Genomic DNA, 24,423 nt, shown 5'->3' with positions numbered 1-24,423 from the left:
CATTCAGTGAGCAGAGAATAGTAAGCAGACAGGTCTGACCTGAGGGAACAGCTTTCCTAAAATAAAGTCCGGAAATATATCCATAGATGGTTGTGAGTGTGAGTGAAATGTTAGGCCCATAGGGGTAATATGAGAAGTAATTTTAGGACCCAGATCATGGAGGTCCTTGAACATCATGCTAAGAAACTGGAATTTCACTTTATTGGCACTTGAGACCTGATTCAGGAAAAAATCATGCCTACATTTTTGGAAGGTGACTTCAGTGGCATTATATGTGTGGATCGGATTGGAACAAATTAGAGACCTGCAATAGTCAAGGCAAAAATTAAGACAAGTCTGAACTGTAGCGAGGGTCGAGTATGACCTCGACACAGGAATCCCCAAGGAGGCAGAATGACAGAACCGTCTCAGCCCCGATTTTTCACATCCTGCATCTAGGATTCTAAGAGGCAGTCGGAAATGTTGATAATAGAAATGCAAGTTTAGGAGGTTTTATGCAGAGAAGTGACAGTGGAGAAATAAAAGTAGTGGACAAGGAGGGTTGAATTTGACAGTACATTTAGAAGGTCACAAAGAGGTACCACCAGATCTGAGAGATTCCCTTTGTGGGGGGATGCGTGTGCACACACACGTGAGTTTGTAGTGGAATCCTACAGCTGGTGCCATTTAAAGCTTCTAGGTCACTTGGGGTCAGCCTTGTGGCATCTGAACTCCCAGATTGTCAAAGGCCTGTGTCAAAAGAGCCAATTCTATAAAAGGTCAAAAGGCTGACTAAGCAAAGTAAGCATGATATTGTATGATGGACTTATGGTGAAAATGTAAGTATTTTAGCTAGAATTGTGAAATATTTTACATGCCTGATTACAACCATTACATGTGATATAATGAGTATAAAAACTAAGCTGGGGAGGATATAAAATACTTCTTATTTTATGTTAAGTAACATTATCTTATATGCTGGGTATCTTGTAAGTTAAGTTTTGTCTTTAATTTAGTACATAAAAGTATATAGAGGAAATCAGAAATCATTCCTGCCCATAAGCCTGTGTGGAAATAACTCCCACTGTTGGGATGACAGGAGTGGAATAATATGGCACGTGATAAGGAAATTGCAACAGTACAAAACATACAAAATAAAAATAAACAACAGTCTCTATCCAGTCTCTCTTCTGCATCAGCCCTTTTCTCCTCCCCCCACAAAAGGGGTGTGTGTGTGTGCATCTGCTAGCACGTATCGTATTTCTTGTTTTTAACAGCTTAAGATATAATTTATAATACATACAATAAGAATACACCCATTTAAAGCATGCAATTCAATGGTTTTTAGCACAGAGATGTACGACTATCAACATAATCTAAATTTAGAATATGTTCACCATTCCCCAAAGAACCCTGGTGCCCATTAGAAGTCCTTGCCCATTTTCTTCCCCTCACCTAACACTCCCCCACCCTAGCCTAGGCAACCACTAAATGAATTTCTCTCTATATAAACATTTGTCTTTTCTGCCTTTTCTGCATGTTTTGTGTAAACTGGATCATACAAATGTGTGTGTGTGTGGGGGGGCTGTTTTTATTTATTTATTTTTTGGTGACTGGTTTCCTTAATTAACTTTAATGTTTTTGAGGTCCATCCATATATCAATACTTCATTCATTTTTATTGCCAAATAATATTCCATTGTGGCTATACCACATTTGGTTTATCCATTCTCCAGTTTGTAGACGTTTGAGTTGTTCCCACGCTGCGGTTATTATGAACAATGCTTTTGTGAACATTTCCTGTGCCAGTTTTTGTGTGGATGTTTGTTATTTCTCCTGGATATATACCTAGCAGTGGAATTACCTGGTCATAAGGTAACTTTCTATTCCACATTTTGAGGAACTGTCAAACTGTTCTGCCAAGTGGTCGCACCATTCTACATTCCCACCCGCAGGGTATGGGGACTCAGACTTCACATGTTTGCCAATACTTGTTATATCTGCCATTTTAATGACAGCCATTCTGATTGATATGAAATGGTATCTCGTGTTCTGATTTGAATTTCTCTGCTAACTATTTTGAACGTCTTTTCATGTGCTTATGAACTATTTGTACATGTTCTTTGGAGAAATGTCTCTTTGAATCTTTTGCCCATTTTTGAGTAATTTGTCATTTTATTATTGAGCTGTAAGAGTCCTTTACATACCAGGTCTGTCTGGAAAAAGTCCAATCGTTAATATAATGAGAATGGTTTGTGCAACATCGATGTAACCTGGCAGCCAAGGCGAGTGCACTGGAATGCGCATGCATGACCAATGATGACTTCACTGTACTAGTCAGTGGGGGTGGTAGACGCCATTGAGTGAGCATGTGTACTGTGTGGCCATTGCATTCAAAATGACAGAGTGAGTAGAGCGACAAATCTGCATCAAATTTTGCATTAAGCTTGAAAATTCCTTTGTGGAAACTTCAGATGATTCAGAAGGCTGTAGCTACTGGCAACTGATTGGCAGCTTCATCACCACAATGCACCTGCTCATGCATCACGGCTCATGCAGAGTTTTTGGTGAAACATCAAATTACCCAGGTGACTCAGCCCCCCTTGCAGCCCAGATTTGGTACCCTGCAGCTTCTGGTTTTTCCCAAAACGAAAATCACCTTTGAAAGGGAAAAGATTTTAGGCCATGATCGATGACATTCAGGAAAATATAACATGGCAGCTGACGGCAACTGGGAGAACTGTGTGACATCCCAAGGTGCCTATTTCGAAGGGGATCGAGATGTCATTGTCCTATGTACAATGTTTCTTGTATCTTCTTCAATAAATGTCTCTATTTCTCATAGTACATGGCTGGGTACTTTCTGGACAGTCCTTGTATAAACAAAAAGAGAGACTATATAAGGAAGAAACTCAAAGATCAATTTCACTATAGAATAGAAATTATTATTTTTATGTGTTTCCCCCATCAATTTCACTGGGTCTAACACTATGGGAACCTGAGGGGTCAGCCTTCTCAAACTAACAACAGACCAATTTTCAAAGTCAATATTCAGACCATGAATAAGTGAAAAAATCAGAAGTAAACTATCCTTGGAAGGGTAATCGAGTTGAAATGCATGGTTCTGTATTTATTGCACAAGATGAAAGAGTCTGTCTTAATTTTCCCGTGGCCACTCAGGAAATGGGGGCAGTGGTGAGTGCGGGACTAGTTAGAAAGTTCTACACTGGGGGTCTGCAAGCAGAGCAAGGCCAAGGAGAAGGAAGATGACAGATGCCTCCAGGTTGGAAACAGGAGTCTGGGGGACAGGTCTTGGCTATGCCACTGAATCCTGGATGACTTTGGGTATTCCACCTTGCCCTCTTCAGGCCTCAGGGGGAAAAGACCCTATATAATGACAGAATCTCTAGAGATTCAACCACCTTAAGAGAAATTACAAAATGCATAATATTCCTCTAACAGAATGTTTAAAAGGACTTACTTTTAAATCAACAGTGCCATCTAGAAAATGTGCATAATAAGTCTAAGTTATAAGAACAAAGCAAGAGGGCTGGGATGGAATAGGTATAGTTCTCAGTAAAATTCAAAGGTCCAGAAGCTATTGAAGCACCACCAGGACTCCATCATTCATAGGACAAGGGTAAGGCCTGTGTCTTCCCAAGCTGCCCTTGCTTACAGCTGTGTCTGGGGAGGCTCCAGAGTTCTGTGTGTGCTGGGAGCCAGCCTCAAGACTCTTATCCTCGCTAAGATTAGAAACCAAGTAGATCAGTTTTTAGGATCCACTGGTCTAGAGTAGGGATCCTTTAACTTTGATTATTCCTTTGCTTATAGTCAAAATCAGACAGTTTGTACCCTCAATATGCATATATTTATATATTTACAAATCATATGCACATACTACTAATCCATTATGTACACTAGAAAATATATGCGCAATAAAATATCTGAATGAGATAGAGATGAAGTAAGCTATATTTAAATTAATTTTTATAATTTAATTGTAATAGTATTTGTGTGCTTCCTAAATATATGGTTAGCAGTAGTAATGTGATTGAATGTGCCTCTTTACTTTTTGAAAAACCTTGGTTAAATGCTTTGAAATAGTCAGTTTTTGTTAATAAATTTCAGAAAAAGCTAGGTTGCAAAGAGACATAGGTTTGAATGGAGGAATGTCCTTGCTAAAGCATGGTATTCATTTTGCAATCTACCAGCTATGCCAACGTATTTGTTAAATCTGGCTAATTAAATTTCTATCTTCTGTAATGTAAATCAGCTTGTATCCGTCAGGGCTCCCCAGACACACAGAGCCAAAAGGATATGTATGGGTAAGAGATTTATTATGAACATTGGCCAGTGTGATTCCAGAAGTGGAGATATACTGAAAATATGCAACCCATAAGCTAGAGCACCAGGAAAGCTGAAGGTACAACCAGTCCAAGTTCCAAGGCCTGAGGGAAAAGGGGCACTGGGGGGGTGGTGAAGTGAGGATGGCGGGTGGGCTGGGACGACTGGGGCACATGCTGGCATATGCCCTGGAATCGGAAGGCTCAGGAACTCTGAGTTCAGGTGTCCACAGGTGAGAGAAGGTGGACATTCCAGAAGACACAGCGTGTGCCCTACCTCTGCCTTCCTGCTCTACTCAGACCTTCAAGGGATTAGATGATGCCCACTCACATTAGTGAGCGACAATCCTTTCTACTTACTCTACTGATTCAAATGCCAATCTCTTATGGAAACAGCCTCACAGACACACTCAGAAATAATGTTTACCAGCTATCTGGCATCCCTTAGCTCAGTTAGTTGACACATAAATTAACCATCATATAACTCTTCTTAAAATTTAATTGGAAGATGTTACATTTCTATATTTTAAAAATGGATTCAAACCTGATTTTATCTCTTCATTTGGAAGATTAGTAACCCAGTTAGAAAATTCTGTTTCCATAATTTTTTAGTGTACTTTGAGAGTTTTAAATAAGTGATACACTTAAATCGTCTTTGGCAAGAACATCACAAATGGATGAAACATTTCCAAATATTCAATTTAAAAATGTTCTTTCCATAGCATGAATTTCTTGCAAAAAGCTCGTATTTTCTCTCATTATTAAAATGTTACCATTACCTTGAAGAAACAAATTAAGTGCTTATTTTTTTTCAAAAACATTTGTTTGGTACCATATTACTGACAGATACTTGTCATCCCAAACAAGAGGTAAGCAAATTTGAAGTATGTTTATTTTTTTCAAAAAGAAATTATATTCAGCAACTCTTAAGTACATTAGCAGAAGATACCTAGAGGGCCCACAAGAGATGTTCACAGCCCCCGACATCTTCCGTATGGTAAACGTGCCATCATTTAGGACAATATAACCCATAAATCCAAATAACTGTGCATATGGAAATGGCAATGAGGCACAAGGGTGGTGGAAGCACAGGGCTGCCGTCCATGCCTTTGTAGGGGAGGTCTCCTCCTGCCTCGGGAGACCTGGGAGGTGATACGTGACACATGGGCCACGTGAAGGCACCAGTGGTAATCTGCACATGAAAAAGTAAAGCTGTTTTCCTTAAATTTTTTTGGAGAAAAAAATGTAACCAGGACTTTCATTATTTTCTCCCAGTACTCGACTGCATTATCTCTGTGTGGTCACTGAATATACACATGTTCCATTTTGCAAACCACCAGTTTAGAGCCAGGCTTCTGTTCTTACGTGTTCACCCTCCCGTTTGTGCGGTGCTTTTTTTCTCAGCCTAGTGTCTGCTTTTTAATATGTTGTCCATGGCCCATCTGTTTTCAGAATAGGTACAAATACAGATTTCTGGACCCCATCACAGAACTATTTACCTTAGGATGTCTGGGAGTCTGTATTTGTCTCGCGCTCCCCTAGGTGCTTCTTTGGCACACCCCAGCTTTCTCTACTGCATTACGCTGCAAGCACGGTGAAGAGGGAACCGTGTCTCCCTAACTCATTACACCCTAGTACCTGGCACAGGAGGCAATACACACTTGCTGAACTAAATTGTAATTTACAGCTTAATTTCTCCTCTGGCAGAAAAACTGAGGGTTTGGTTGGGGTAATTAGTCACTCTTCATTCGTTCATTTGTTCATTCATTCATTCATTCATTCATTCCATCTTGCATTATTGTAGGTATTTGGGTAATAGAAAACATACTGAAAGCACTGCCTTCTTCACCAGGACCTCTTAAATTAAATGTCTAACCCGTTACGCTGTATATACCTGAAACTAATATAAAATAATATTGAATGTCAACTATAATTAGAAAAAATAAAAGCAATGCCTTCATAGAGTTGATATACTGTCAGGGGAAGACAGAAAATAAAAAATAACATACATAAGTAAATTACCAACTATGATAGCAGGTGAAAATTGCTATGGAAGAAAATAGAGCAGAGTAAGGGGTCAGGAATTCTGGGGAGCAGGAAGTAGGGGGGACAGGGCAGTCTGCAGGGGATCGGGGTAGGCCTCACTAATTCTAGCTCTAACAGGAGATTTAAAGGAGGTGAGAGAATTAGCCAAGTGGATATTCCTTTCACTTGCCACCAATCCTGTTCATCCTCCTTTACAGGTTGTAACCAAGACTTCTGAGAAATTTTAAATGCTATTGATACATGGCAGGAGCTCAGTAAATTTTAGCTGAATGAGTAAAAACAGCATTTTGGAAAAAGGAATAATGTGGAGAAATGAAAAGTTCCTCTTCAAAGCCAGGAAAAGCAACCAAGCAAATAAAGAACTATTTCAAATCATGTGAAGGCACTTGAGAAATGTCCCAAGTAGCATCTGAGGACCCTACACGTCAAATGCTGGAATGAAAGCCCGTTCACAGAGCCAGGCGGGCCTCTGCCTGGAGGAGCTGCCAGCCTTGCCTGCGTGGGGGCGGCTCTAGGTTCACCTGCGGGGCCCAGCCACTCTCTCACAGGAGGGAACCCGACTTAGGGTTCCCAATGTGGCAATCATGCAAGTGCTTGCAATGGGTGAAGTGTAAACATTCTGTGGTTTTGTTTTGTTTTTGTATTTTTGGGAACATATATAACTTCCTGTCTAAAGTACTTAAAGAAAACAGTTAAGCAGTTTGCTACTTGAATACATTGATTTTTATACCTATAAAGTCAATGTATTTAATATTTTAATTAGCAATACTATATTTACTGAGCTAATGTACTTAAGAGACAATTAAAATATTTATTGTGGACATAACTGCTTACATGAAAAAGAATTATGCTTTCTTCTCTTTTGTCAGTTGTAAGTTTATAATCTTTTTGTAATAATTTGTGATTTATAACTTTCAATTTCTGTGACAGTATGAAGACAGCCGTGTTTCTTCTTTTGAATAAGCTACCTCACATATGATAAAGAAGAAGAGTGATTAGCTAGGTTCTCAGAGCACTTAGAGCTACAAATTACTTTGAGAGATTATAGGCTAACGAAGACCTTACTAGCCACCTATCCCTTTTAAAGAAAACAGTTAATGAGCCTGGGCCTAAGGCAGTAAAATGTGAAATGATTTCTCTGAGGGCAAAACAGCAAGTCAGTGTGAAATAGGGTGGTGACTTCATTTTCTTGACCTCAGGGACATGTCACAAACATTTCCCAGTGACGTGCTGTGATACTTTCATACTTTTACATTTGGAGCCTCACAGAGCCACACACACACACACACACACACACACACACACACACACGACTAATAGCATTATAAGCTTAAGTAATCTATTTAAAGTAAATATTCCTCCCTCAAAGCCTAGATCTCTCTTACTTATAAGATATCAAGTAAAAAGCAGGGGATTGGTTTGTAGGTTTTGTTCTGTCTATTGTTACCTAGAACAGAATTAATCTTGGATTCTAGTTTCTTCTTTAGTTAACCTGAGGAAAAACATGTCGTCACTGTAATTGGCTGACAATCAGTAAGCCCTTTCCTCACACACGCGGAGCAATCTCTGCCACGTTTCACAGCTCTCTTCAGCCACCCAAAATAAAAATGACTAACCTTCCCAATGGTGACTTTAAAGGTCTAAATGGTGACATGCTTATTTTGAGCAAATACAGGGTTGGGCAGAAGTAAGTATACAGTTATTTGTATGGAAAATAATACAATAAATAATAATGCAAGAATAAGCTCTATGTTTCACATGCTCACAACTGTAAACATATTTTTGCCCCCCCCTCCGGTATTGTTAACAAGTAACTATTTATAGTTGATACATCTAGTAAAAATCATCGGGACCAAGTCCTTTCCACATTTACTTTTCACTCAAATTTCACTTCATTTATTTATACTGAATAATAACACACAAGTTGGAACATCATACAGATTAATGCCAAATAACGTTTTATGAAATAAAGACTCCCTACACATTTGATGGACCTTTAAAAACTAGTGTCTGCTAATACACGAGATATTGAGAGGGGGCACTTTATGTCCCTGAGGGGTCACTGAGTGACTCTAAGGAGAGAGCTGCCAGGCCCAGCCTGACCACTCACTTCAGCAACTGACAGGGGCTTGGATTAGGCTGTTTTCCTAAGATGGAGTAACGTCTTCCAGGACCATTCTTCCAAGCTCAGTTGGAATGCCTCTTCCCGATGGAAGCCTTCCTGATCATCCAAGTCCAAATCAGCTCTTCCCTCTGTACTACTCTCACTCATTTTACCTTATCAGTTAGCTGTTTGCATCTATAAGGGACGGTTTCCTGGACCAACTAACTCTCAAGCTCAGCACACACTAGTTAGTAAAAAAAAAAAAAGTATCCGCTGAATTGAATCTTGCTAAAATCTGGAAGAGTCCACTGAGATTATGTGGTCCAGCTTCTTCATGCTACAGTTATAGCAAAGGAGTGACTGGTCCAATAAGCACGGCAGGCTGTGAGGAAGGCAGCACCTGGATTTTGGGGTTCCCTCGCATGGCCACCGCCGGGTTAGTGCTGATGGAGATCTAGTCCCCGGCCTAGTCGCGCTCTCACTTGGTTAGGTGAGAAGCACTGCTCTAGCTCCCCTGTGACTACATAGTGGGGCACAACACCACACGAATACAAGCACAACTGAGACTGGGGGTCTACAGACACCAGCCAAGACTATTTTTTAAAAGAGAAAAGTAATATATGCATGATTAAAAGAGTTCAGAGTCCTGGCCACAGCCTTCTTAAATCCAACAGTAGTCTGGAGGCAGACCCATGCGACAGCCTGGAGGTCTGAATGAGTGGGTGTGCTTTCCCTAGCGAGGACCTCACTTAAGAATTCTTGGAACATCTGGGTGAGAGCAAGGGCAGTTTACAGAAAGTGGATGCCTTAATCATCAGGGAGGCTCACCACGAACCCAGCAACCTTTCTGGAGTTTCAAAATGTGACTTGAAAATTTTATATTAATTTTATATTATATTATTATATTATATTATATTAATATTATAATATTATATTATATTAATATTAAAGTAATTTTACTTTATATCGGCATGTAAGATTACATACGAAGGACAAAGGAATAACAAGCCTTCTTTGGCTCATCCATTTTCTTTCAGGCAGGTCCCTCCAGTTCCTCATCCAGTCATAGCTGTCTCTCAGCTCCACCAACAGTCTTTCCTACCTCTGAGTCTTTGTGTCTGCGGCTCCCCTGCCTGGAGGGGAACCTCGCCCAAGTCTTTGCCTGGCTGGGTGCTTCTCCTGTATGATTTCTCACCAGAAATGGGACTTCCTCAGAGAGGGCCTTTTGACCCGTCTATGTAAATAGGGTTTTCTCCCAGCCCAGATTCTTCTTCGTCTTATTATTTTAATGATGTTACCTTCCTTGTATCCTTTAGAGCACAGGATAGAGTGCTCTGTTGTTTACTTACTTGTTAATTAGGATGATAAGGGCCATATTTTTTTTTTGTTGTGCACCGTTATATCGCCAGCATCTAAACAGTGCCAGGTGCACTACAGATAAACAATACGAATTTGTTGAATAACTTAATGAATTCCAAATACTCTTATAAAACTAACTGAAAATTGTTCCCCTATGAAGCCCTTAACAAGTTTTGAGAAATATACAATTCTACTTTATGAAATGTCTGAACATAATAGACAATACATTTCAAATATCTGTTTAATAAAGATTTTTAGATTTCTCCTTAATAGACTTTTGATAGCCACCATTTACTTTGAAGATGAACTTAAGGTTTCTTTAATGCTATATGTCAAAAAGTCTATATGTACTGCTTGTGAAAATACACATGATTAGTCATTAACAACAAAATATTAAGTATATAATAAACATCAAGTTGACTGTGATCTAATGATAAAAAGAATGACATACAGTCATGTACCTCAGACACAATGGAAAAAAAACACCTTTTTTTCTTCCTGTCACTAACAAAGAAAACACAAAAACAAACAATTCTCAAAGAATCACAGTTTTCAGAGAAAGGTTCCAGCTTTTTAGGGGAAAAAAAGTATGGAGAAGACAAAAGTAACACATTCTTTCTGTAACAGAAAATCAGACTAGAAACACACTAGAAAATTTGCATAGAACCTCTAATGGGAACACAATGAACGTAAAGAATACTGTGCATTCTTCTTAAAGAGTCAGTACGCGTGGTTTTTAGTTTTTCACTAAAAACTAAATTTTTCTTCAGAGAAGAAAACAATGACAACGGCACTACTGGAATGGGGCTTTTTCTCTACCACCATCTGACTGGTGGCAGGCTTCGATCCACTCGCCACTTTTCACTCCTGGTGTATGACGTTTTACTGAAGACACTGTACTCTTTTAAAAAAATATCTCTTTATTTTCATCGTTATAAGCATTTTTGCTCTATTTTTATTGTTGCCATTATTACAAAAGCCCCCTTTCCCTCTCCCTCTTTAAAAAAGTTGCATTAACAGTGGGTATTTTGGGGAATTGAAAGAGTAAAAATCTATTTATTACCTGCCTAAAATCTGAAATCTAAATATTCAGATTTTCTATACTTTAGAAAGGCAACATTTAATATAAATCCAAACAAAAGCCAAATCAGAATTGGCCAAGCATAAGAACATTGTACACTCTATTTTTATGGTGCGGTTCGGTGTATAAGAATGACTGTGAAATTAAATCATCTTATTTCTAGCCATTTTCTTCCATAAACAATAACACTCACTGCTAAAAGGATTGTTTGCAACCTTACCAGAAATATTTCTGGGGAATATTCTAGTCTTCAAAACAAACGGTATCTGTCAAATTCTTACTGCATAATCTAAAATGTTAATCTGAGTACTGTACTTCATTTGTAATAAGTCTTTGTGATAAGGTTAACACTTCAACACATAACACAAATAAGAGAGAACCAAAAAATGAAAATTACTTTGCTTATGTTTCCGTATTAGAATTTTATTTGCTAAAGGGTAAAAACAGATTTTCAAAATTCACAGTTAACTTAAAACAATGGTTTTAAACCTTTTATTCCTAGCCCTTACTGCCTTCAGGAAGGAGAGAACATCTGGTTATTTAAGGAACACAATATGTTCACATTTTCTATGACTTTTGTTTCTAATTGGGTTTTAAAATTTTTTTGAATTTGAACAACTAGTTAGAACAATGTTTTTTAATCACTTCATATTTTTCCGACTGTCCTCCTTCTCTCTCTCTACTTATTCAGTGGATTGTTTCTGGAAATCTGCTCAGTGGCTCTAATATGATAAGGAAAGGAGAATTAGGACTGTGGTCTCTAAGTATAGAGACCCTATTTATGGTGAACAGGACGTAGAATGCTACAAACATATTTGACATTCAGTTTCTACATGGAGCATATATTTAAACAAACTCAAATAATTCTTGGGCCACACATACATGGCAGTTTCATTTATTATAGATGTAAATATATGTCTAGTACAAATGAAGAATTTGGGTGAGTAAATAGCAGTAAGTAAGATTTCACTGTTTTTAAAACTAATGAAACTATAGTTCCAGTGTGGAAACGTGGTCAGAAGACCTGGGTTCAATTGATGACTCTACTATTGATGAGCAATGCGATCTTGAATATGAGTGGGAGACCCCCCAAAACTGTCATCTTCTGGGGGTGGGAATCCTCATAGTACAGGCTTCTTCTGCTAGGAAAGTGTTCTAAGAACCCATCTGTGTCACTGTACCAGTTGGCATTGTTGTGACAGGCTGTGTTTGGCTTCAGAGAAGTTTTTAAATCTTTCAATGTGTTTGCCCATTTCATGATGGGCGATTTACGAGCACACCTGGCCACAATACACTGAGTGTTGAGCAGATTTTGACCAAAATGGCATGAACCCCATTCCCCACCCTCCCTATTCACCTTATCTCACCCCCAGAGACTTTTTCTTGTTTCCCAGATGAAAAAAGACACCAAAGGGAAACATCTTGCTGATGTGGAAGAAGTGAAACAAAAAATGGCAATAGCACTAAAAAGTATCAAAATCAAGGAGTGCAAACACTATTTTGAACAGTGGGAAAAAATGTCTCGATAGGTGTATTGCATCAAATGGAAAGTACTTTGAAGGTGACTGAAGTTTAAATGTGAGAATAAATACACAATTTTTTAATAAATAAATTTTGGTTTTCTTGGGGTTCCCCCTCTAAACTTCACCTTGATCCTCAATGTAGTCATCGACACAAGGAAGAGCTAGATTAGACTCTCTAGGTTCTTTGCAGTTCCAAAAAAACCTGACAGTCTAAGTCAGGTATGTTAATTGCATTCTTTGTTATGTCTTCCTTGTTCCATAATATTTGAAGGTGGTAACCAGTTTTCAAATAATTTTGACACATAGTAAATTAAGGAACTTTAAGTTCAAGTTGTAGGGTTAATTCACCATATTGATAAAAATGGCAGCTGACAAATATATAATTGGCTATAGCTTCTGGGAAATGTGGATATGGGTTCCAGAAAAACGCCAGGTGAACGAGATACACTAGAGTAGAATCAGTATGGTGTATTGGAAGAGGCTTAGCATTTGAGTCAGAATTCAATTCAGTCCTTATTTTCTTAACATAAGCATTGCAGAACACAAAGCTAAATACAAAATAAAAATGGGCAGCACCCTAAGGAGAAACAATTGAAAAAAATCAGTAAGCAAAGAGCTAAAATACAAGGTGCTGTGGGGACTCAAAAGGGAAAACAGGTCCTATATGAGCCTTAGAACAGCATCCTGGAACAGGGAGCACGGATGCCAGGAATCTCAGGAGATGATGGGTGGATACAAGGCCATGGAGCCACTCTGGCTAGCTTGGAAGCTTACAGCTTTTTGGCCTTGGGAAACCTGTGTAATCTTAACTTCTCTGCACTACACAATGGGGAAAGATAACCTACTTTGCCTACCTCCGAGCTTGTTTTGAGGACCAAATTAAGCACATCAAAGTGCTTGGGAACTGTGAAGGAATACGATCCTATTATTACAGTTTCCAGGCCCATTATTGCAGTCTGTTCAAATGAGAAATCTTTCACAGTAAGGCCTACATCATGTCTGATATAAAACAACTACAGCTCAGTGTCTCAAGCTCTACTTGCAAAGTCTATTCTCAACTCAGCAACTCCACTGGGATTTAGGGATAGCAATAGGGCAAAGTGCTTTTCTGAACACTGACAATGAAGCTCAGAGTTCGTTTATTTTTGTTATTGAGCCTGCCAGCAGCACTCAACATGACTGTCATGTGAAGCTGGGATATGAAAAGTATACTTACACGCCTGAGACCTCATCTTTCTACGAGCTTACTTCATAAGACTTGTGTGTTTATCTACTTACTCGGATCTACTTGAATCAGGGATGATTCAAATATTTTAACTGTTTCACTGTTGCTAGTAACATAAAGCATTCAAAGCACTCTGGTGTTTGGATTTTTAGAGGATACGGGTGAGGTACTAGTATCACCTTTCCCCCTACTTTTCCCCCTCAGCATAAGTGGCCTCCTTTATGACTTCATAATAGACGTTATCTACACTCTAAACTCTAAATAATCACTTGTGCATTTCTATAATATATATATGAAGTTGCATTTTGCTCTTGTATCTTTGTAGCACTGGACTAAATCCTGTTAGATCATTAGAAGTCAGTTCTTGATGGACAAAGGATACTCTGGGTTGGATGGGTCATTAGAGACACTTAATTTCAACCACAAAAGAGAAGACCAAGACTCAGCAAGCATGAGTTTTCCAAAATCACAAGGAGAGGTGGTAGCAACGTCAAGATTTGACCTAACGTTCCAGTTCCCACTCAGGCTCCTTGCAGAACACTATGCTGTGACAGATCTACAATGAGGTGACCTTAGTTACCATCTGGCTTTTACTGAATAATGCCAGGGGGTCAGCCAATGTATAAACTTAAAACTGTCACCTTACTGAGTTAGCTATCTGAAAGCCCCTTAATGCTATACATCTTTATTTTTCCTATAGATATCATCCATGAACTTGCTCTCAATAGCAAGTTAAACATGCTTTCATGAGCATTTTAAACTACTTCCTTCTCCTGTGCAATTTCTTATGTTTCAGAAATATCAGTTTAAGGTTCTGTATTTTGGACCATTATCTTAATCATGTTTTCACTTGGTAAGATCCTGAATGTAAAAAAGTAGGGGTTATTGTTTTTTAGATATGCCATTATTTTTCTCTCTTAAACCTCAGAAAATATATTTTTGAATGCTTATAGACTTGGCTTCATAATATTCATATATTATATATACTATATTATTGAGATAAAAGTACTCTATTAAAATCACAGATTACACTAATAACATTGACAGATTTAGTACATAGAATTCTGCAATTAAAATAGTGAATGATTCATAGTAAGATCAACCATAATTAGCTAGGGAAAAATTACCACAATTGATAGATTTAGATAACATATTCATTTCTTCCTTCAACTAAACCATGCAAATCATGCAAGTAGATAATTCAAATAGTTATTTTTGCAATTTTCCCCTCTCTGCATCACTCTAAGAATTCCTAATGCTGAGTTGACAGAATTTAGCCTAAGTTTGCAGACCAAAGCTCATTGGCCAGCAACCTCATTTCTTTTCTAGATATTTCATAATTTTGTTTTTTTTTAATAAATACCACTTACATATAACATATATATATATAAAATAAAATATGGGACTTGATTTTCATAGTCAGATGGTTTAACCTTACCCCCTCCCCAAAAAAGCTATCTTATGTATCAGAGAAACAACAGACTATATTTCTAATACTTAATAAAATTTTGTTAAGAGAAATTATATACAATGTATTTCTGCAGAAAATGGATAGAAGTACAAGGAAATAAATTATTTTCAATCAATCCAAGAATAAATAGGGAATATACTCAAATGTGGAAGTTAACAACCGAGGAAAGGGCAGAAATCCTTTTGAATCAAAATGTGTATTGTACATGGAGGCCCAAGTTGATCAGACAGAGCTTTGGCAATAGAATCTGCAGACAGACTGACTCAAAGACAGTTTGACAACTGCCAACAAGACTGTTGGGAGTTCTGCCAAAGAGCCAAAGGCTGGGATTACCACCCAATGGCTGGCATTCTCCTACTCGTGTTTGAAGCTTTCTCTCTTATATTTCATCCAATATTTTTGTTTGGCTCAAACGCATCAAGAATTCACACATTTTTTTAGATCATTAAATGTTCTTATTTTCAAGAAATATAACATTAGTTGTAAAAGAGCACACTTTTTCTCGGAAGTGTAAAGAAAATTTTGGTGACTTGCTTTAAGTTCAACTAGAGACATCAGCATTATAATCTGTTTAAATCTTTGTTTTATTAGGTTCTTCTTCACCGACAAATTAGGAAACACATATTTATAATATGGAATATTGTAGTATTTCATTGTATCATAAACTGTTACAGCACTAGTCCTTTTTTATAGCTCTGATATCTTGGTCTTCTTCACACGGCCCCTGAGGTTCTACTTGGATAACTTGGCCTTGTGAGAAGTTCCAGTTATAACAAAGGTAGTTATAAGGATAAGCGGTTGTTCATCTACTTTCTTGTATTATGAGGAAGGCAGGAGAGCAGGACAACCTTCTAGGTGGTAAGAGACATGTGCTCCAGTTAATTTGCCCGCTGAGTTGCTAAGCAATGAGGTATATAAGTTCTGGCCTACAACTCTAGGCAAATTCTTTCATTAGGCCATTTTTCTGCTATTAGACAAATTCCACATTAGGAATTCTCTAGAGAGAATCCAATTTTTCATCCAACTTAAAACCGTGCATCTCCTACTTGGAAGCTTACCTTTGGATCTCGGAGGAACAGAGCCTTGAGGATCAGTGAGTGGACATCCCCAATGCGTGGGTAATGCATCAGAAGGCCGAGACAGGTCTGGTAGTTACTAGAGATCACTAAATAAGAGGAAAAAAATAATTTAGAAGCAATATTTTAAAAGACGTTTGCTTCTCTGAGTAAAAATGTAACTGAGATTCAAAGAAATCGAAGTGATAACTCAATTGATTTGATAAAAGGAAATAGGGAGAAGGGATCTTTACCAAATGGCCTTTGAATCAACACACTGTACTGTTAACTGCAATCTAATATACCAGCACTTATCCTCAGGGTGTGCTGAAAGGGAAAGCCTCAGACATAGATGTGTGTGTGTGTGCGTTTGCAATATAAATAAACGCTTAGAAGCATGCATGTTTACTGCCATTTATATGGCTGTGTTTAAATGTCTCCAGTTTTGCTGTTTAGAAATTATAAAAATCTCACGAATGGGCAAAAAATCAGTTTAAAATTTTCATAAAATAATATTTACCCTGATTATTATGCTTCATAGCTTACATGTTGCATATTCCTTTGTATATATAAAACATTACATAATTCACCATTTTAGAAAATGTGGTATCTTCCAATTATTTGTTTTTCTAAAGGTAATAAGAAATTGAAGGAAACTATCTATGCAGCATTTCTTGGAGGAAAAATGTCAAAATCTTCATAGACGAGCCTAACTGTGTGCCTTAGACTGTCATTTAATTCTTTTTCAAATCAACCTAATTATGGGCACAATTATTAAACACATCTTTCAGGCAGGTCTATGTAAACTACTTCATTTCTTGGCAATCCATCTGCTGCTGCTGTCACAGTCGGGCCCACTGAGGATGCTTGTTTTGTAAGCGCACTGACTGCCTACACATCACTGATTGTGAAGAAACTTTATGGTTACAACTTCCTGTGGCTGAAACCAAATCTTTTTTATTAATCAGAGTAGTTGAAAAAAATTCCACGGGAAAACAACTGTCATTCAACAGAAACAACACCAATTGCAAAATAAATAATTGCATGTGGTCAGAAATACCACCGATTCATAGGTGTTTTTCTCCCTTGTGTTGGAAACACCATTTCTTGCTATAGCTTCTCACCCCTCCCTCTGCCCATGAACATTATGGGGAAAGAAGACAGGACTGGGAAAAATGAATAATTATAATCTATGTAAGGAACCACTTTATCATCTTCATTTCCGTTGCTGATCTGACAGCTTGTAATTTCATACATCTGCTTTCATTTGTAAAGTACTCACTTATCCTACCCTTCCTATATCTGTTCAGACTCTCCTCATCTTATTTGTACATTTTGTCATGTTCACATTCAGTTGCTTCTTGTCCTTTTTTTCTAGAAGTCAAAAAGCTAGGACACCGAGAACAGTATAATATTTTCTTGTAGTCCTTCTTTGAGATCTAACAAATAAGTAAAACGCAGATAATCAATTCATTTTATAACTCACGAAGTTATTCTCCCAAATGCTATAGTGATTACATATTAGTAACAGACCCGGGAAGTATTCCTGTAGATTTCTGCAATGGCTATGGGCTTGGGTTACGAAGGTGTGGGTTGGAATCCTGAGAGACCATTTGAACCTTTCACAAAAGTTGCCTGAAGATTAAGTGACATAATCTATGTGACTGATTTATAGCAGCTACTCAAAAACCTGTTAAAGAGAACTTCTCTAAGCTTAAGTGTAGTCATTTGGGAAACAACTTCCTCATTTAAAAAACTATATGCCCACCCCACTCGATTCAATAACTACATGTTGAGTACCTAATCCACAGCAGGCCCTATGCTTGGAGGGGGTGCAGAGACGGACACAGCACAGTCCCTGCCCCAAGGAAAAGTAACTACAGAAGGACAGATGTGCAACAAGAAGTTACTACTCCTCCCATTACTAAGATGCCAAAGAATTACTGAAAGCTTTCTGAGACCAGGCCCTAAGCCAAGAACTTTATCTGCATTATCTCATTAGGTTTCTATGATAATCTTATTATAAGGGTACAATTATTCTCCTGTTTTACAGGTGAGAAAACTGATACTTAGGAAAGTTGTGACATTTCTCCAAATCACACAGCCCTTAGTGTATAAGGCCAGGTATAGTAAATATTTAGAAACAGGCATAAATTCTTGTATTTAGGTATAAATAGCAAATAAAACAAATAATCACAGGTTAAATATAAAACAAAAATAATGAGCTAACAACAAAACCTTAAATTAAGGCTTTCACATAATTTATTGTATCTCTTTACTGAAAACAAAGCCAATTTGTGTTAAGTGTCCTGCAAGAGAACCAGGCATGCACAGGGCATCCGATGCACGCAGTGTGCTCTGGAAACATATTTGCCGAGGGCTTACTACATGAAGGGAAAACTGTCCAGTTACGATGTGTAGTGTCTTCAACTATTTAAAAACCCTTACTAGTTTAACTTCCCAGCTATAAAATGGCAACATTCAAAATGGGCTTCAAATGGACCAACCTGGTGATGGTAGGGAGTAAATCATAAATAAAAATAATAAAACTTTTGTTCTTTGCAGTCTGGGAGAAAGCCAAGTATAAGACAAGTTCATGTCCTTCTCCATATAAAGTGATTTTCATCCAGTGTTTAAGACCCTGGTAAAGTTTTGTCCTTGCTGGTCCTCATTTCTCTATTAGCTTTTCGGTAGAATAATGTAAGAATTTTTAATTAAATTTTTGGAAAGAGGGCAATTTCAAATTTGGAGTAGCACACTCTTTGTCTAGTAAAAGACTTTACTCAAGAATTTCCACCTTTGAACACTCAAAGGTGTATGCCAAAATTGTTACCAATTGAAAGGCAGTAAGTAAGCAAGCATCAAGTGCAGAATTACTGGTGACCAGGGTGTAAGCCCTGGAGACAGAACAGGGTATAGACAAGTCAGAATGACAGCATGTTAAGTCCACAGCGCCACTGGTACTAGCTGTGAAATTTGAAGCAAACCACTTGACTGCGCAGGCGCAAGTTTTCTCTGCAGTCCCTATCTCATGACCTATCAAGGAAGTGATTTTCAACCTTCTTCCTCTCCTGGCACACATACACTAATTACTAACGTTCTGCAGAAACCAAAAAATATATTTTTTACCCATCAGACAAAAAAATAAGTATAATTTTGATTCATTCACACCAGATGGCTATTGTTGTGTTGGCTGTTGTCATTTTTTTATCTGACAATCTAAGGGAAAAGAGGTCAGTGCCCCTGACTAAGTAGGTAGGTATAGCATGTTTCAAAAATTCTTGCAGCACACCGGTGTGCCTACCTCAGCACACTGGTTGAAAATCCCTACATTACAGGAATAAATGAGCCAATGCAGTGCAAAAACCTTCAAGGACTTCATTGCAAGTTATTACCATTAATGCAATGATGGTAGGCATATGCTCAGAGTCCGGGCGCAAGTTCTATTTCCACATCTCAAAAGTGTCATTGAAACAAAGCCTGAAAAAATTAGTGTGTAATAAAATTTAGGAAAGAAACTGCAAGCCTGAATCAAAATTTTGCTTCTCTTAATTTTAAATTCAAATGAGGGAAAACCATAGGTTAGTTTATGTATTTATTAATTAGTTAATAAGAATATAAATCTGTAGGCATATTTTATTTCTTTAAACTTAGTGATTTTTAATGCCGTAATCAGAATTACAGTCTGTCAGTAAAAATGTATGAAGTATAGAAAATATTCAAGGAAGAAGTTCTAACAATATCTGTTTTTTTTTGTTATACTTCGTGTATTCACTCATCTAACAAACACTTGTTAAATAACCATTTTGTTCCATACACTGAGTTAAGTATCAAGGATATGACAAGAAATAAGACGCCATTCTCAACTTTCTCTTCATGTTCCAGTGGAAGAGAAGCATAAAACTAATTGCGACACAGGACAGAGCTGATAACAGTGACATGTGCTAAGGGCTGTGACAACTCCTAGACTGGAAGACTGCGAGGCCAGTGGGGTGTCAGCCAACAGCGTGGGGAAGCACAGGGGGGCCGGACACTGAGCGGCACCTATGGCCGGGATGCTAAGAAGGAATAGAGACATGGAAGGCAAAAAGTGGGTGGAAGTTTTGCTTATAAATAGGGGACATGGAGTTTAGATTTTACTGTCTTTGTTAGCATTCATTGAAAGATTCTAAGTTACGTGATTAGATTTGTCTTTCAGAAAGGCTGGCGCTGGCATGAGTGATTGGTGGGAGGGAGGGAAAGAGGACAAGAGGCGGAGGGCGAGGCAGAGTTCCTGCTAACCCTGCAGAGGAGAGAAGAGTACCTGAAAGTAAGGAATGGGAAAGGGGTGCAATGGGCAGAAACTGCTGGGAAACTGGATAGGTCTTCCTATGTGATTAAGTTTGGGGAGTGTGTGCTTATGACAAAGGAACAGAAAAGCAACATCAGACAAGAACTTAAAAAATTAATTTATATAAGGCTACTCAAAGGATATAGCAACTTTTAATTATTTCTTTGTGAAAGTTTTAAGCAGAGTTTTTATTTTTATGAAAGTTATGCATGTATTTGTTTTTGTCAAATCATTCCTTAAGTCTGGTTATAAAACCGTACTTGCACTTGCTGTCTTCTGCCCCCATTTCCCGCTCCCTAGACGGATTTGCTTTCTTTTAGCTGATGAAAAATACATTTATCTTCCATATTGTGAAAAACATGTGAATGTTATTAGTTCTTATTTTAAATGTTATCAACTGGCTTCCCACCCAAGAAAACAAAACTTAACTTGTCCTCGGCACGGAAACCCATACAGCACACGTGCATTCTCTGTCTCTCCCTCCCTGAATTTTAGGTATTTTTTCAACTTCGTGTTTTGTTTGTTCTTTTCAGGGAATTTCCCTGGAAGCCTCTGGTCTACTCCCTCATTCTGGGGATGTCTCTTACTTCTTGCAAGTGTCGTGCCCTTATTTCCTGGAGCAACTAGATTATTCTTTCTTGCTTCGTTCTCTCATCTCATGGAGCAACAGCCTCCTAAAGTTTCTGCACAGGGCGTGGATTTATTGAAACCTTCTGTTTCAAAGATTTTCTATTGGCAATTAGTAGTTTGACTAGGTACAGAATTCCAGGTCAGAAATAACTTTTCCTTCAAATGTTGGGAATACTGTTCCAGAATTTTCAGGTTTCCAGATGAAAAGCCTCAAACCATTCTATTCCTAGTCCTTTACGTGATTTGCTTTTCTTCTCTTTCCCCACTAATGTTCTGTAAATTCATGATAATGTACCTTGGGCCTATTTTCATAATGGGCCCTTTCAATTTAGAAATTCATGTTTTTCTGTTTAACCAGAATTTTCTAATCATTTCTTTGATGATTATTTTGTGTTTGTTATTTCTTCTCTCTCTCTTTTAAAGATCTCTCATCTAGATGGAATTTCCCAGCCTGATCCTCTAATTTTCTTTCTTTTCTAACTCTGTTTTATGTGTGCTTTCTGGGGCACTTTTTCTATTTTCTATTTCAGCCACCTTATTTTCATCATATTTCAATTTTCAATTACACTTTTTCCTTTATGTATTTTCCTGGCTCTCTCAGAAGTTTTCTCCTGTCGGCACAGTTTGTGTCCCCCAGTTACTTTTACCCTGGTTGCTTGTTTAGGTATCTGCTTTCATTTCACCCTTTCCTGAAGTGTTGAGTGCTTTTTGGCTGTCTGCTCCTATTTAAGAATGGGGCAGTACAGTACAAGGGTAACTTCAGGATTGCTGCATGCACATAGAGGGATGGGTTTGTCACCTCTGGGGTTATCATAAGTCATTTCTTGAGCAATTCTTGAGCCTGGATTTTTAGGCATTTTCCCTTAGGCTGATGAAGATACTCCCACTTCTTCCTGGAGGAAGACAGTCTGGCTTCAGTTCAGCGTTCTGTTATTTGAGATGGTGAAGAATACCTGTTTCTTCAACATTCACTGAAAAACTCCTTGAGTTCCTAGTTAAGATACACTCCATTTTACCATCTCCAGAGGATAAATCCTGGAGGTAAAGTTGCAGATCTGGGTATAACAGCTTCTTAAATAGACTATCAACCAGTTCTCATTTTCAGTCTTAACTCTCCCCCCACCCTGACCCTCAGCAATTTCCAGAGGTTCTTAGCACTGCAAATTTCTACACTTTTAGGGATGTTATGGGTTATTTTTTGCTTTCTCCATGATCACTCTTGTATTTAGGTTTCTTAGATCTGCTAAATCAGTTATCACAGATCCATCTATTTTCCTGCTTCCAAAACTGCCATAGTCTCCTTCCTATGTTTCTGTCTGTAGGTTTATGCTATTTGAATGGGGTTTGGGGAGCAATGGAAGTAAATGTGATATGGCAGCCAGTTAGACAGACATGAGCAGAGTAGGAATGATAAACCAGGTACTGAAGGTCACCAGGGTGGAAAGCCCCAGTGTGCCTAGCAATAGACAATTGTAAGGCGGGACCTCACCCCAAGAGTGACCTTTCCTCCTCTAGCATTTCACAGGCCGTGAAGTTCAGACCCTTTCCTGACACTTCCTCACCTGGCATGTTGCTAGTCAGGCAGTAGACCACCTTAGAGAAGCAACAAAGGGGCCTGAGAAGAGCCTTATACATGGCCTTGTAAGACCACCCCTTTAAGTATTAAGCTCTAAGAACAATGAAGTTCTGACCTGCATCAAATAAGGACAAATCCTTGGGTCTGCTGATCACAGAGACAGAGTTTTGGTCAAGCTAGAGATAACATCTAGGCCTCAACTATGTTTTAGCTCCAGGCTAGCAAAGCAGCAAGACCAGGTGGGTGATGCCATGGCTGACATCAGGACCAGCTGCAAGGACTAATGACCTCCTCCACTGGCACTGACCAATAGGAGAGAACATGACCTTGAAAGGACACACTTTGAAAGCTGATGAATATTCTATTGAGATCCTCCTGGGACCTCAGATAAAAGCCCTCCAGATAAAAGAACCCAGCTCATGTGTGCATGCACTCTCACATGCGTGCTCCCTCTCGCTCTCTCTCTCTCTCTCCTCTCTCATGTGTACTCATGCCTTTCCTTCCCCTTTCTTCCCCCAAGGTGCTCACCTTTGCTTTCTTTTTCCTAAGCTCCAAGGGGAACTTTCTTTTGACTCTGTTACTCATTTCCTGAGCTCATACAGCCTGGCTTGCTCATTTCTACCTCTGTGACTTTCTAAATAAACTTTTGCTTGTATTTGAGTCTTGGCTCTGAATTCTTTCTTAGCCAAAAGTCAAGAACTGAGGTCTAACATCTGGTGCCAATTGCCAGTAATGAATGCATCTCACATCTGATATCCTCAATCACTTCTTTAATGATGTTTCTACTCAGCACCTAGACAGGCAAATTGAAGGGGAAGAAGAATCTATGTGGGGAAGAAATTGGGTGGATAAACTTGGGCATGTAAATAGTCAGAAAGCCAGAGAGTACCCTTTCATCAGACAGAACAGCCCCAGTCAACCCGCAGGACTATTTGCATTCTCTTTTGGCAGCAACAGGTGGACATGGAATCTTGAGCATTCCTGTGTAAGATTCCAGTGATGCTTGTGATTTTGTGGGCTTTTGCTCATTAAAGGTGTTCCAGGGTTCCTGAATCCATCTATTGCACTACTTTCTAGGGCATTGGAAAAATGTGAGAAGGGTGTAAAAACATGAAGGGGTAAGATTATGGTATTAGGAGATAAGACTACTTCCTCTTCTTTACAGAAGGCCAGAATGAGATAGCAACTATTAATTTTGAACGTGGAATAGAATTTCTCCCTTTCCTATCTCTATTCCCATAGCCGTGCAAATTAAAATTGTTTTCAGGTAAAAAACAGACGGTAAACAGAAAATGTGACGCCCTAAAACCCAAAACACTGACACCATGGAGTGCTGTCGAGGATGTGGAGCAACAAGAACTCTCACTCATTGCCAGGGGTAAGCAAAGTGGCAGAGCCCTTATGAAAGGCAGTTGGGCAGTTATGGGTGACTTTTCAGGCCTAACCATAGTCTCCTATGTGTCAGCCTGACAGGCCTAAAGGATGCTCAGGTAGATGTGTGTCTCTGAGTGTGTCTGGAAGAGATCAACATTTGATTCGATGGACTAAGTGAAGAGACCCACCCCCACCCATGTGAATGGGCTTCATCCAATCTGTTAGGGGCCCAAATGGAATAAAAAGGGGAAGAAAGGGTGAATTCTCTCTCTTCTTGAGCTGGGATATCCACTTTCTCCTGGCCTTAGATATTGGAGCTCCTGGTTCT

The 24,423-nt window shown here is 38.6% G+C and overlaps 1 protein-coding gene across 1 annotated transcript in view; it reads right to left on the bottom strand.

Annotated features, from left to right (window-relative positions):
- TBC1D5 (TBC1 domain family member 5) overlaps window positions 1–24,423 on the bottom strand; it is a 482,939-nt gene that overhangs the window by 96,142 nt on the left and 362,374 nt on the right. The window contains exon 16 of the mRNA XM_028518682.2: window positions 16,189–16,295. Coding sequence (XP_028374483.1) covers window positions 16,189–16,295 — 107 coding nt within the window. The remainder of the gene's footprint in view (window positions 1–16,188; window positions 16,296–24,423) is intronic.

This window comes from Phyllostomus discolor, chromosome 7, assembly GCF_004126475.2.
Source record: "Phyllostomus discolor isolate MPI-MPIP mPhyDis1 chromosome 7, mPhyDis1.pri.v3, whole genome shotgun sequence".
Lineage (NCBI taxonomy): Eukaryota > Metazoa > Chordata > Mammalia > Chiroptera > Phyllostomidae > Phyllostomus > Phyllostomus discolor.
This window is presented reverse-complemented; position numbering and strand designations above follow the sequence as displayed.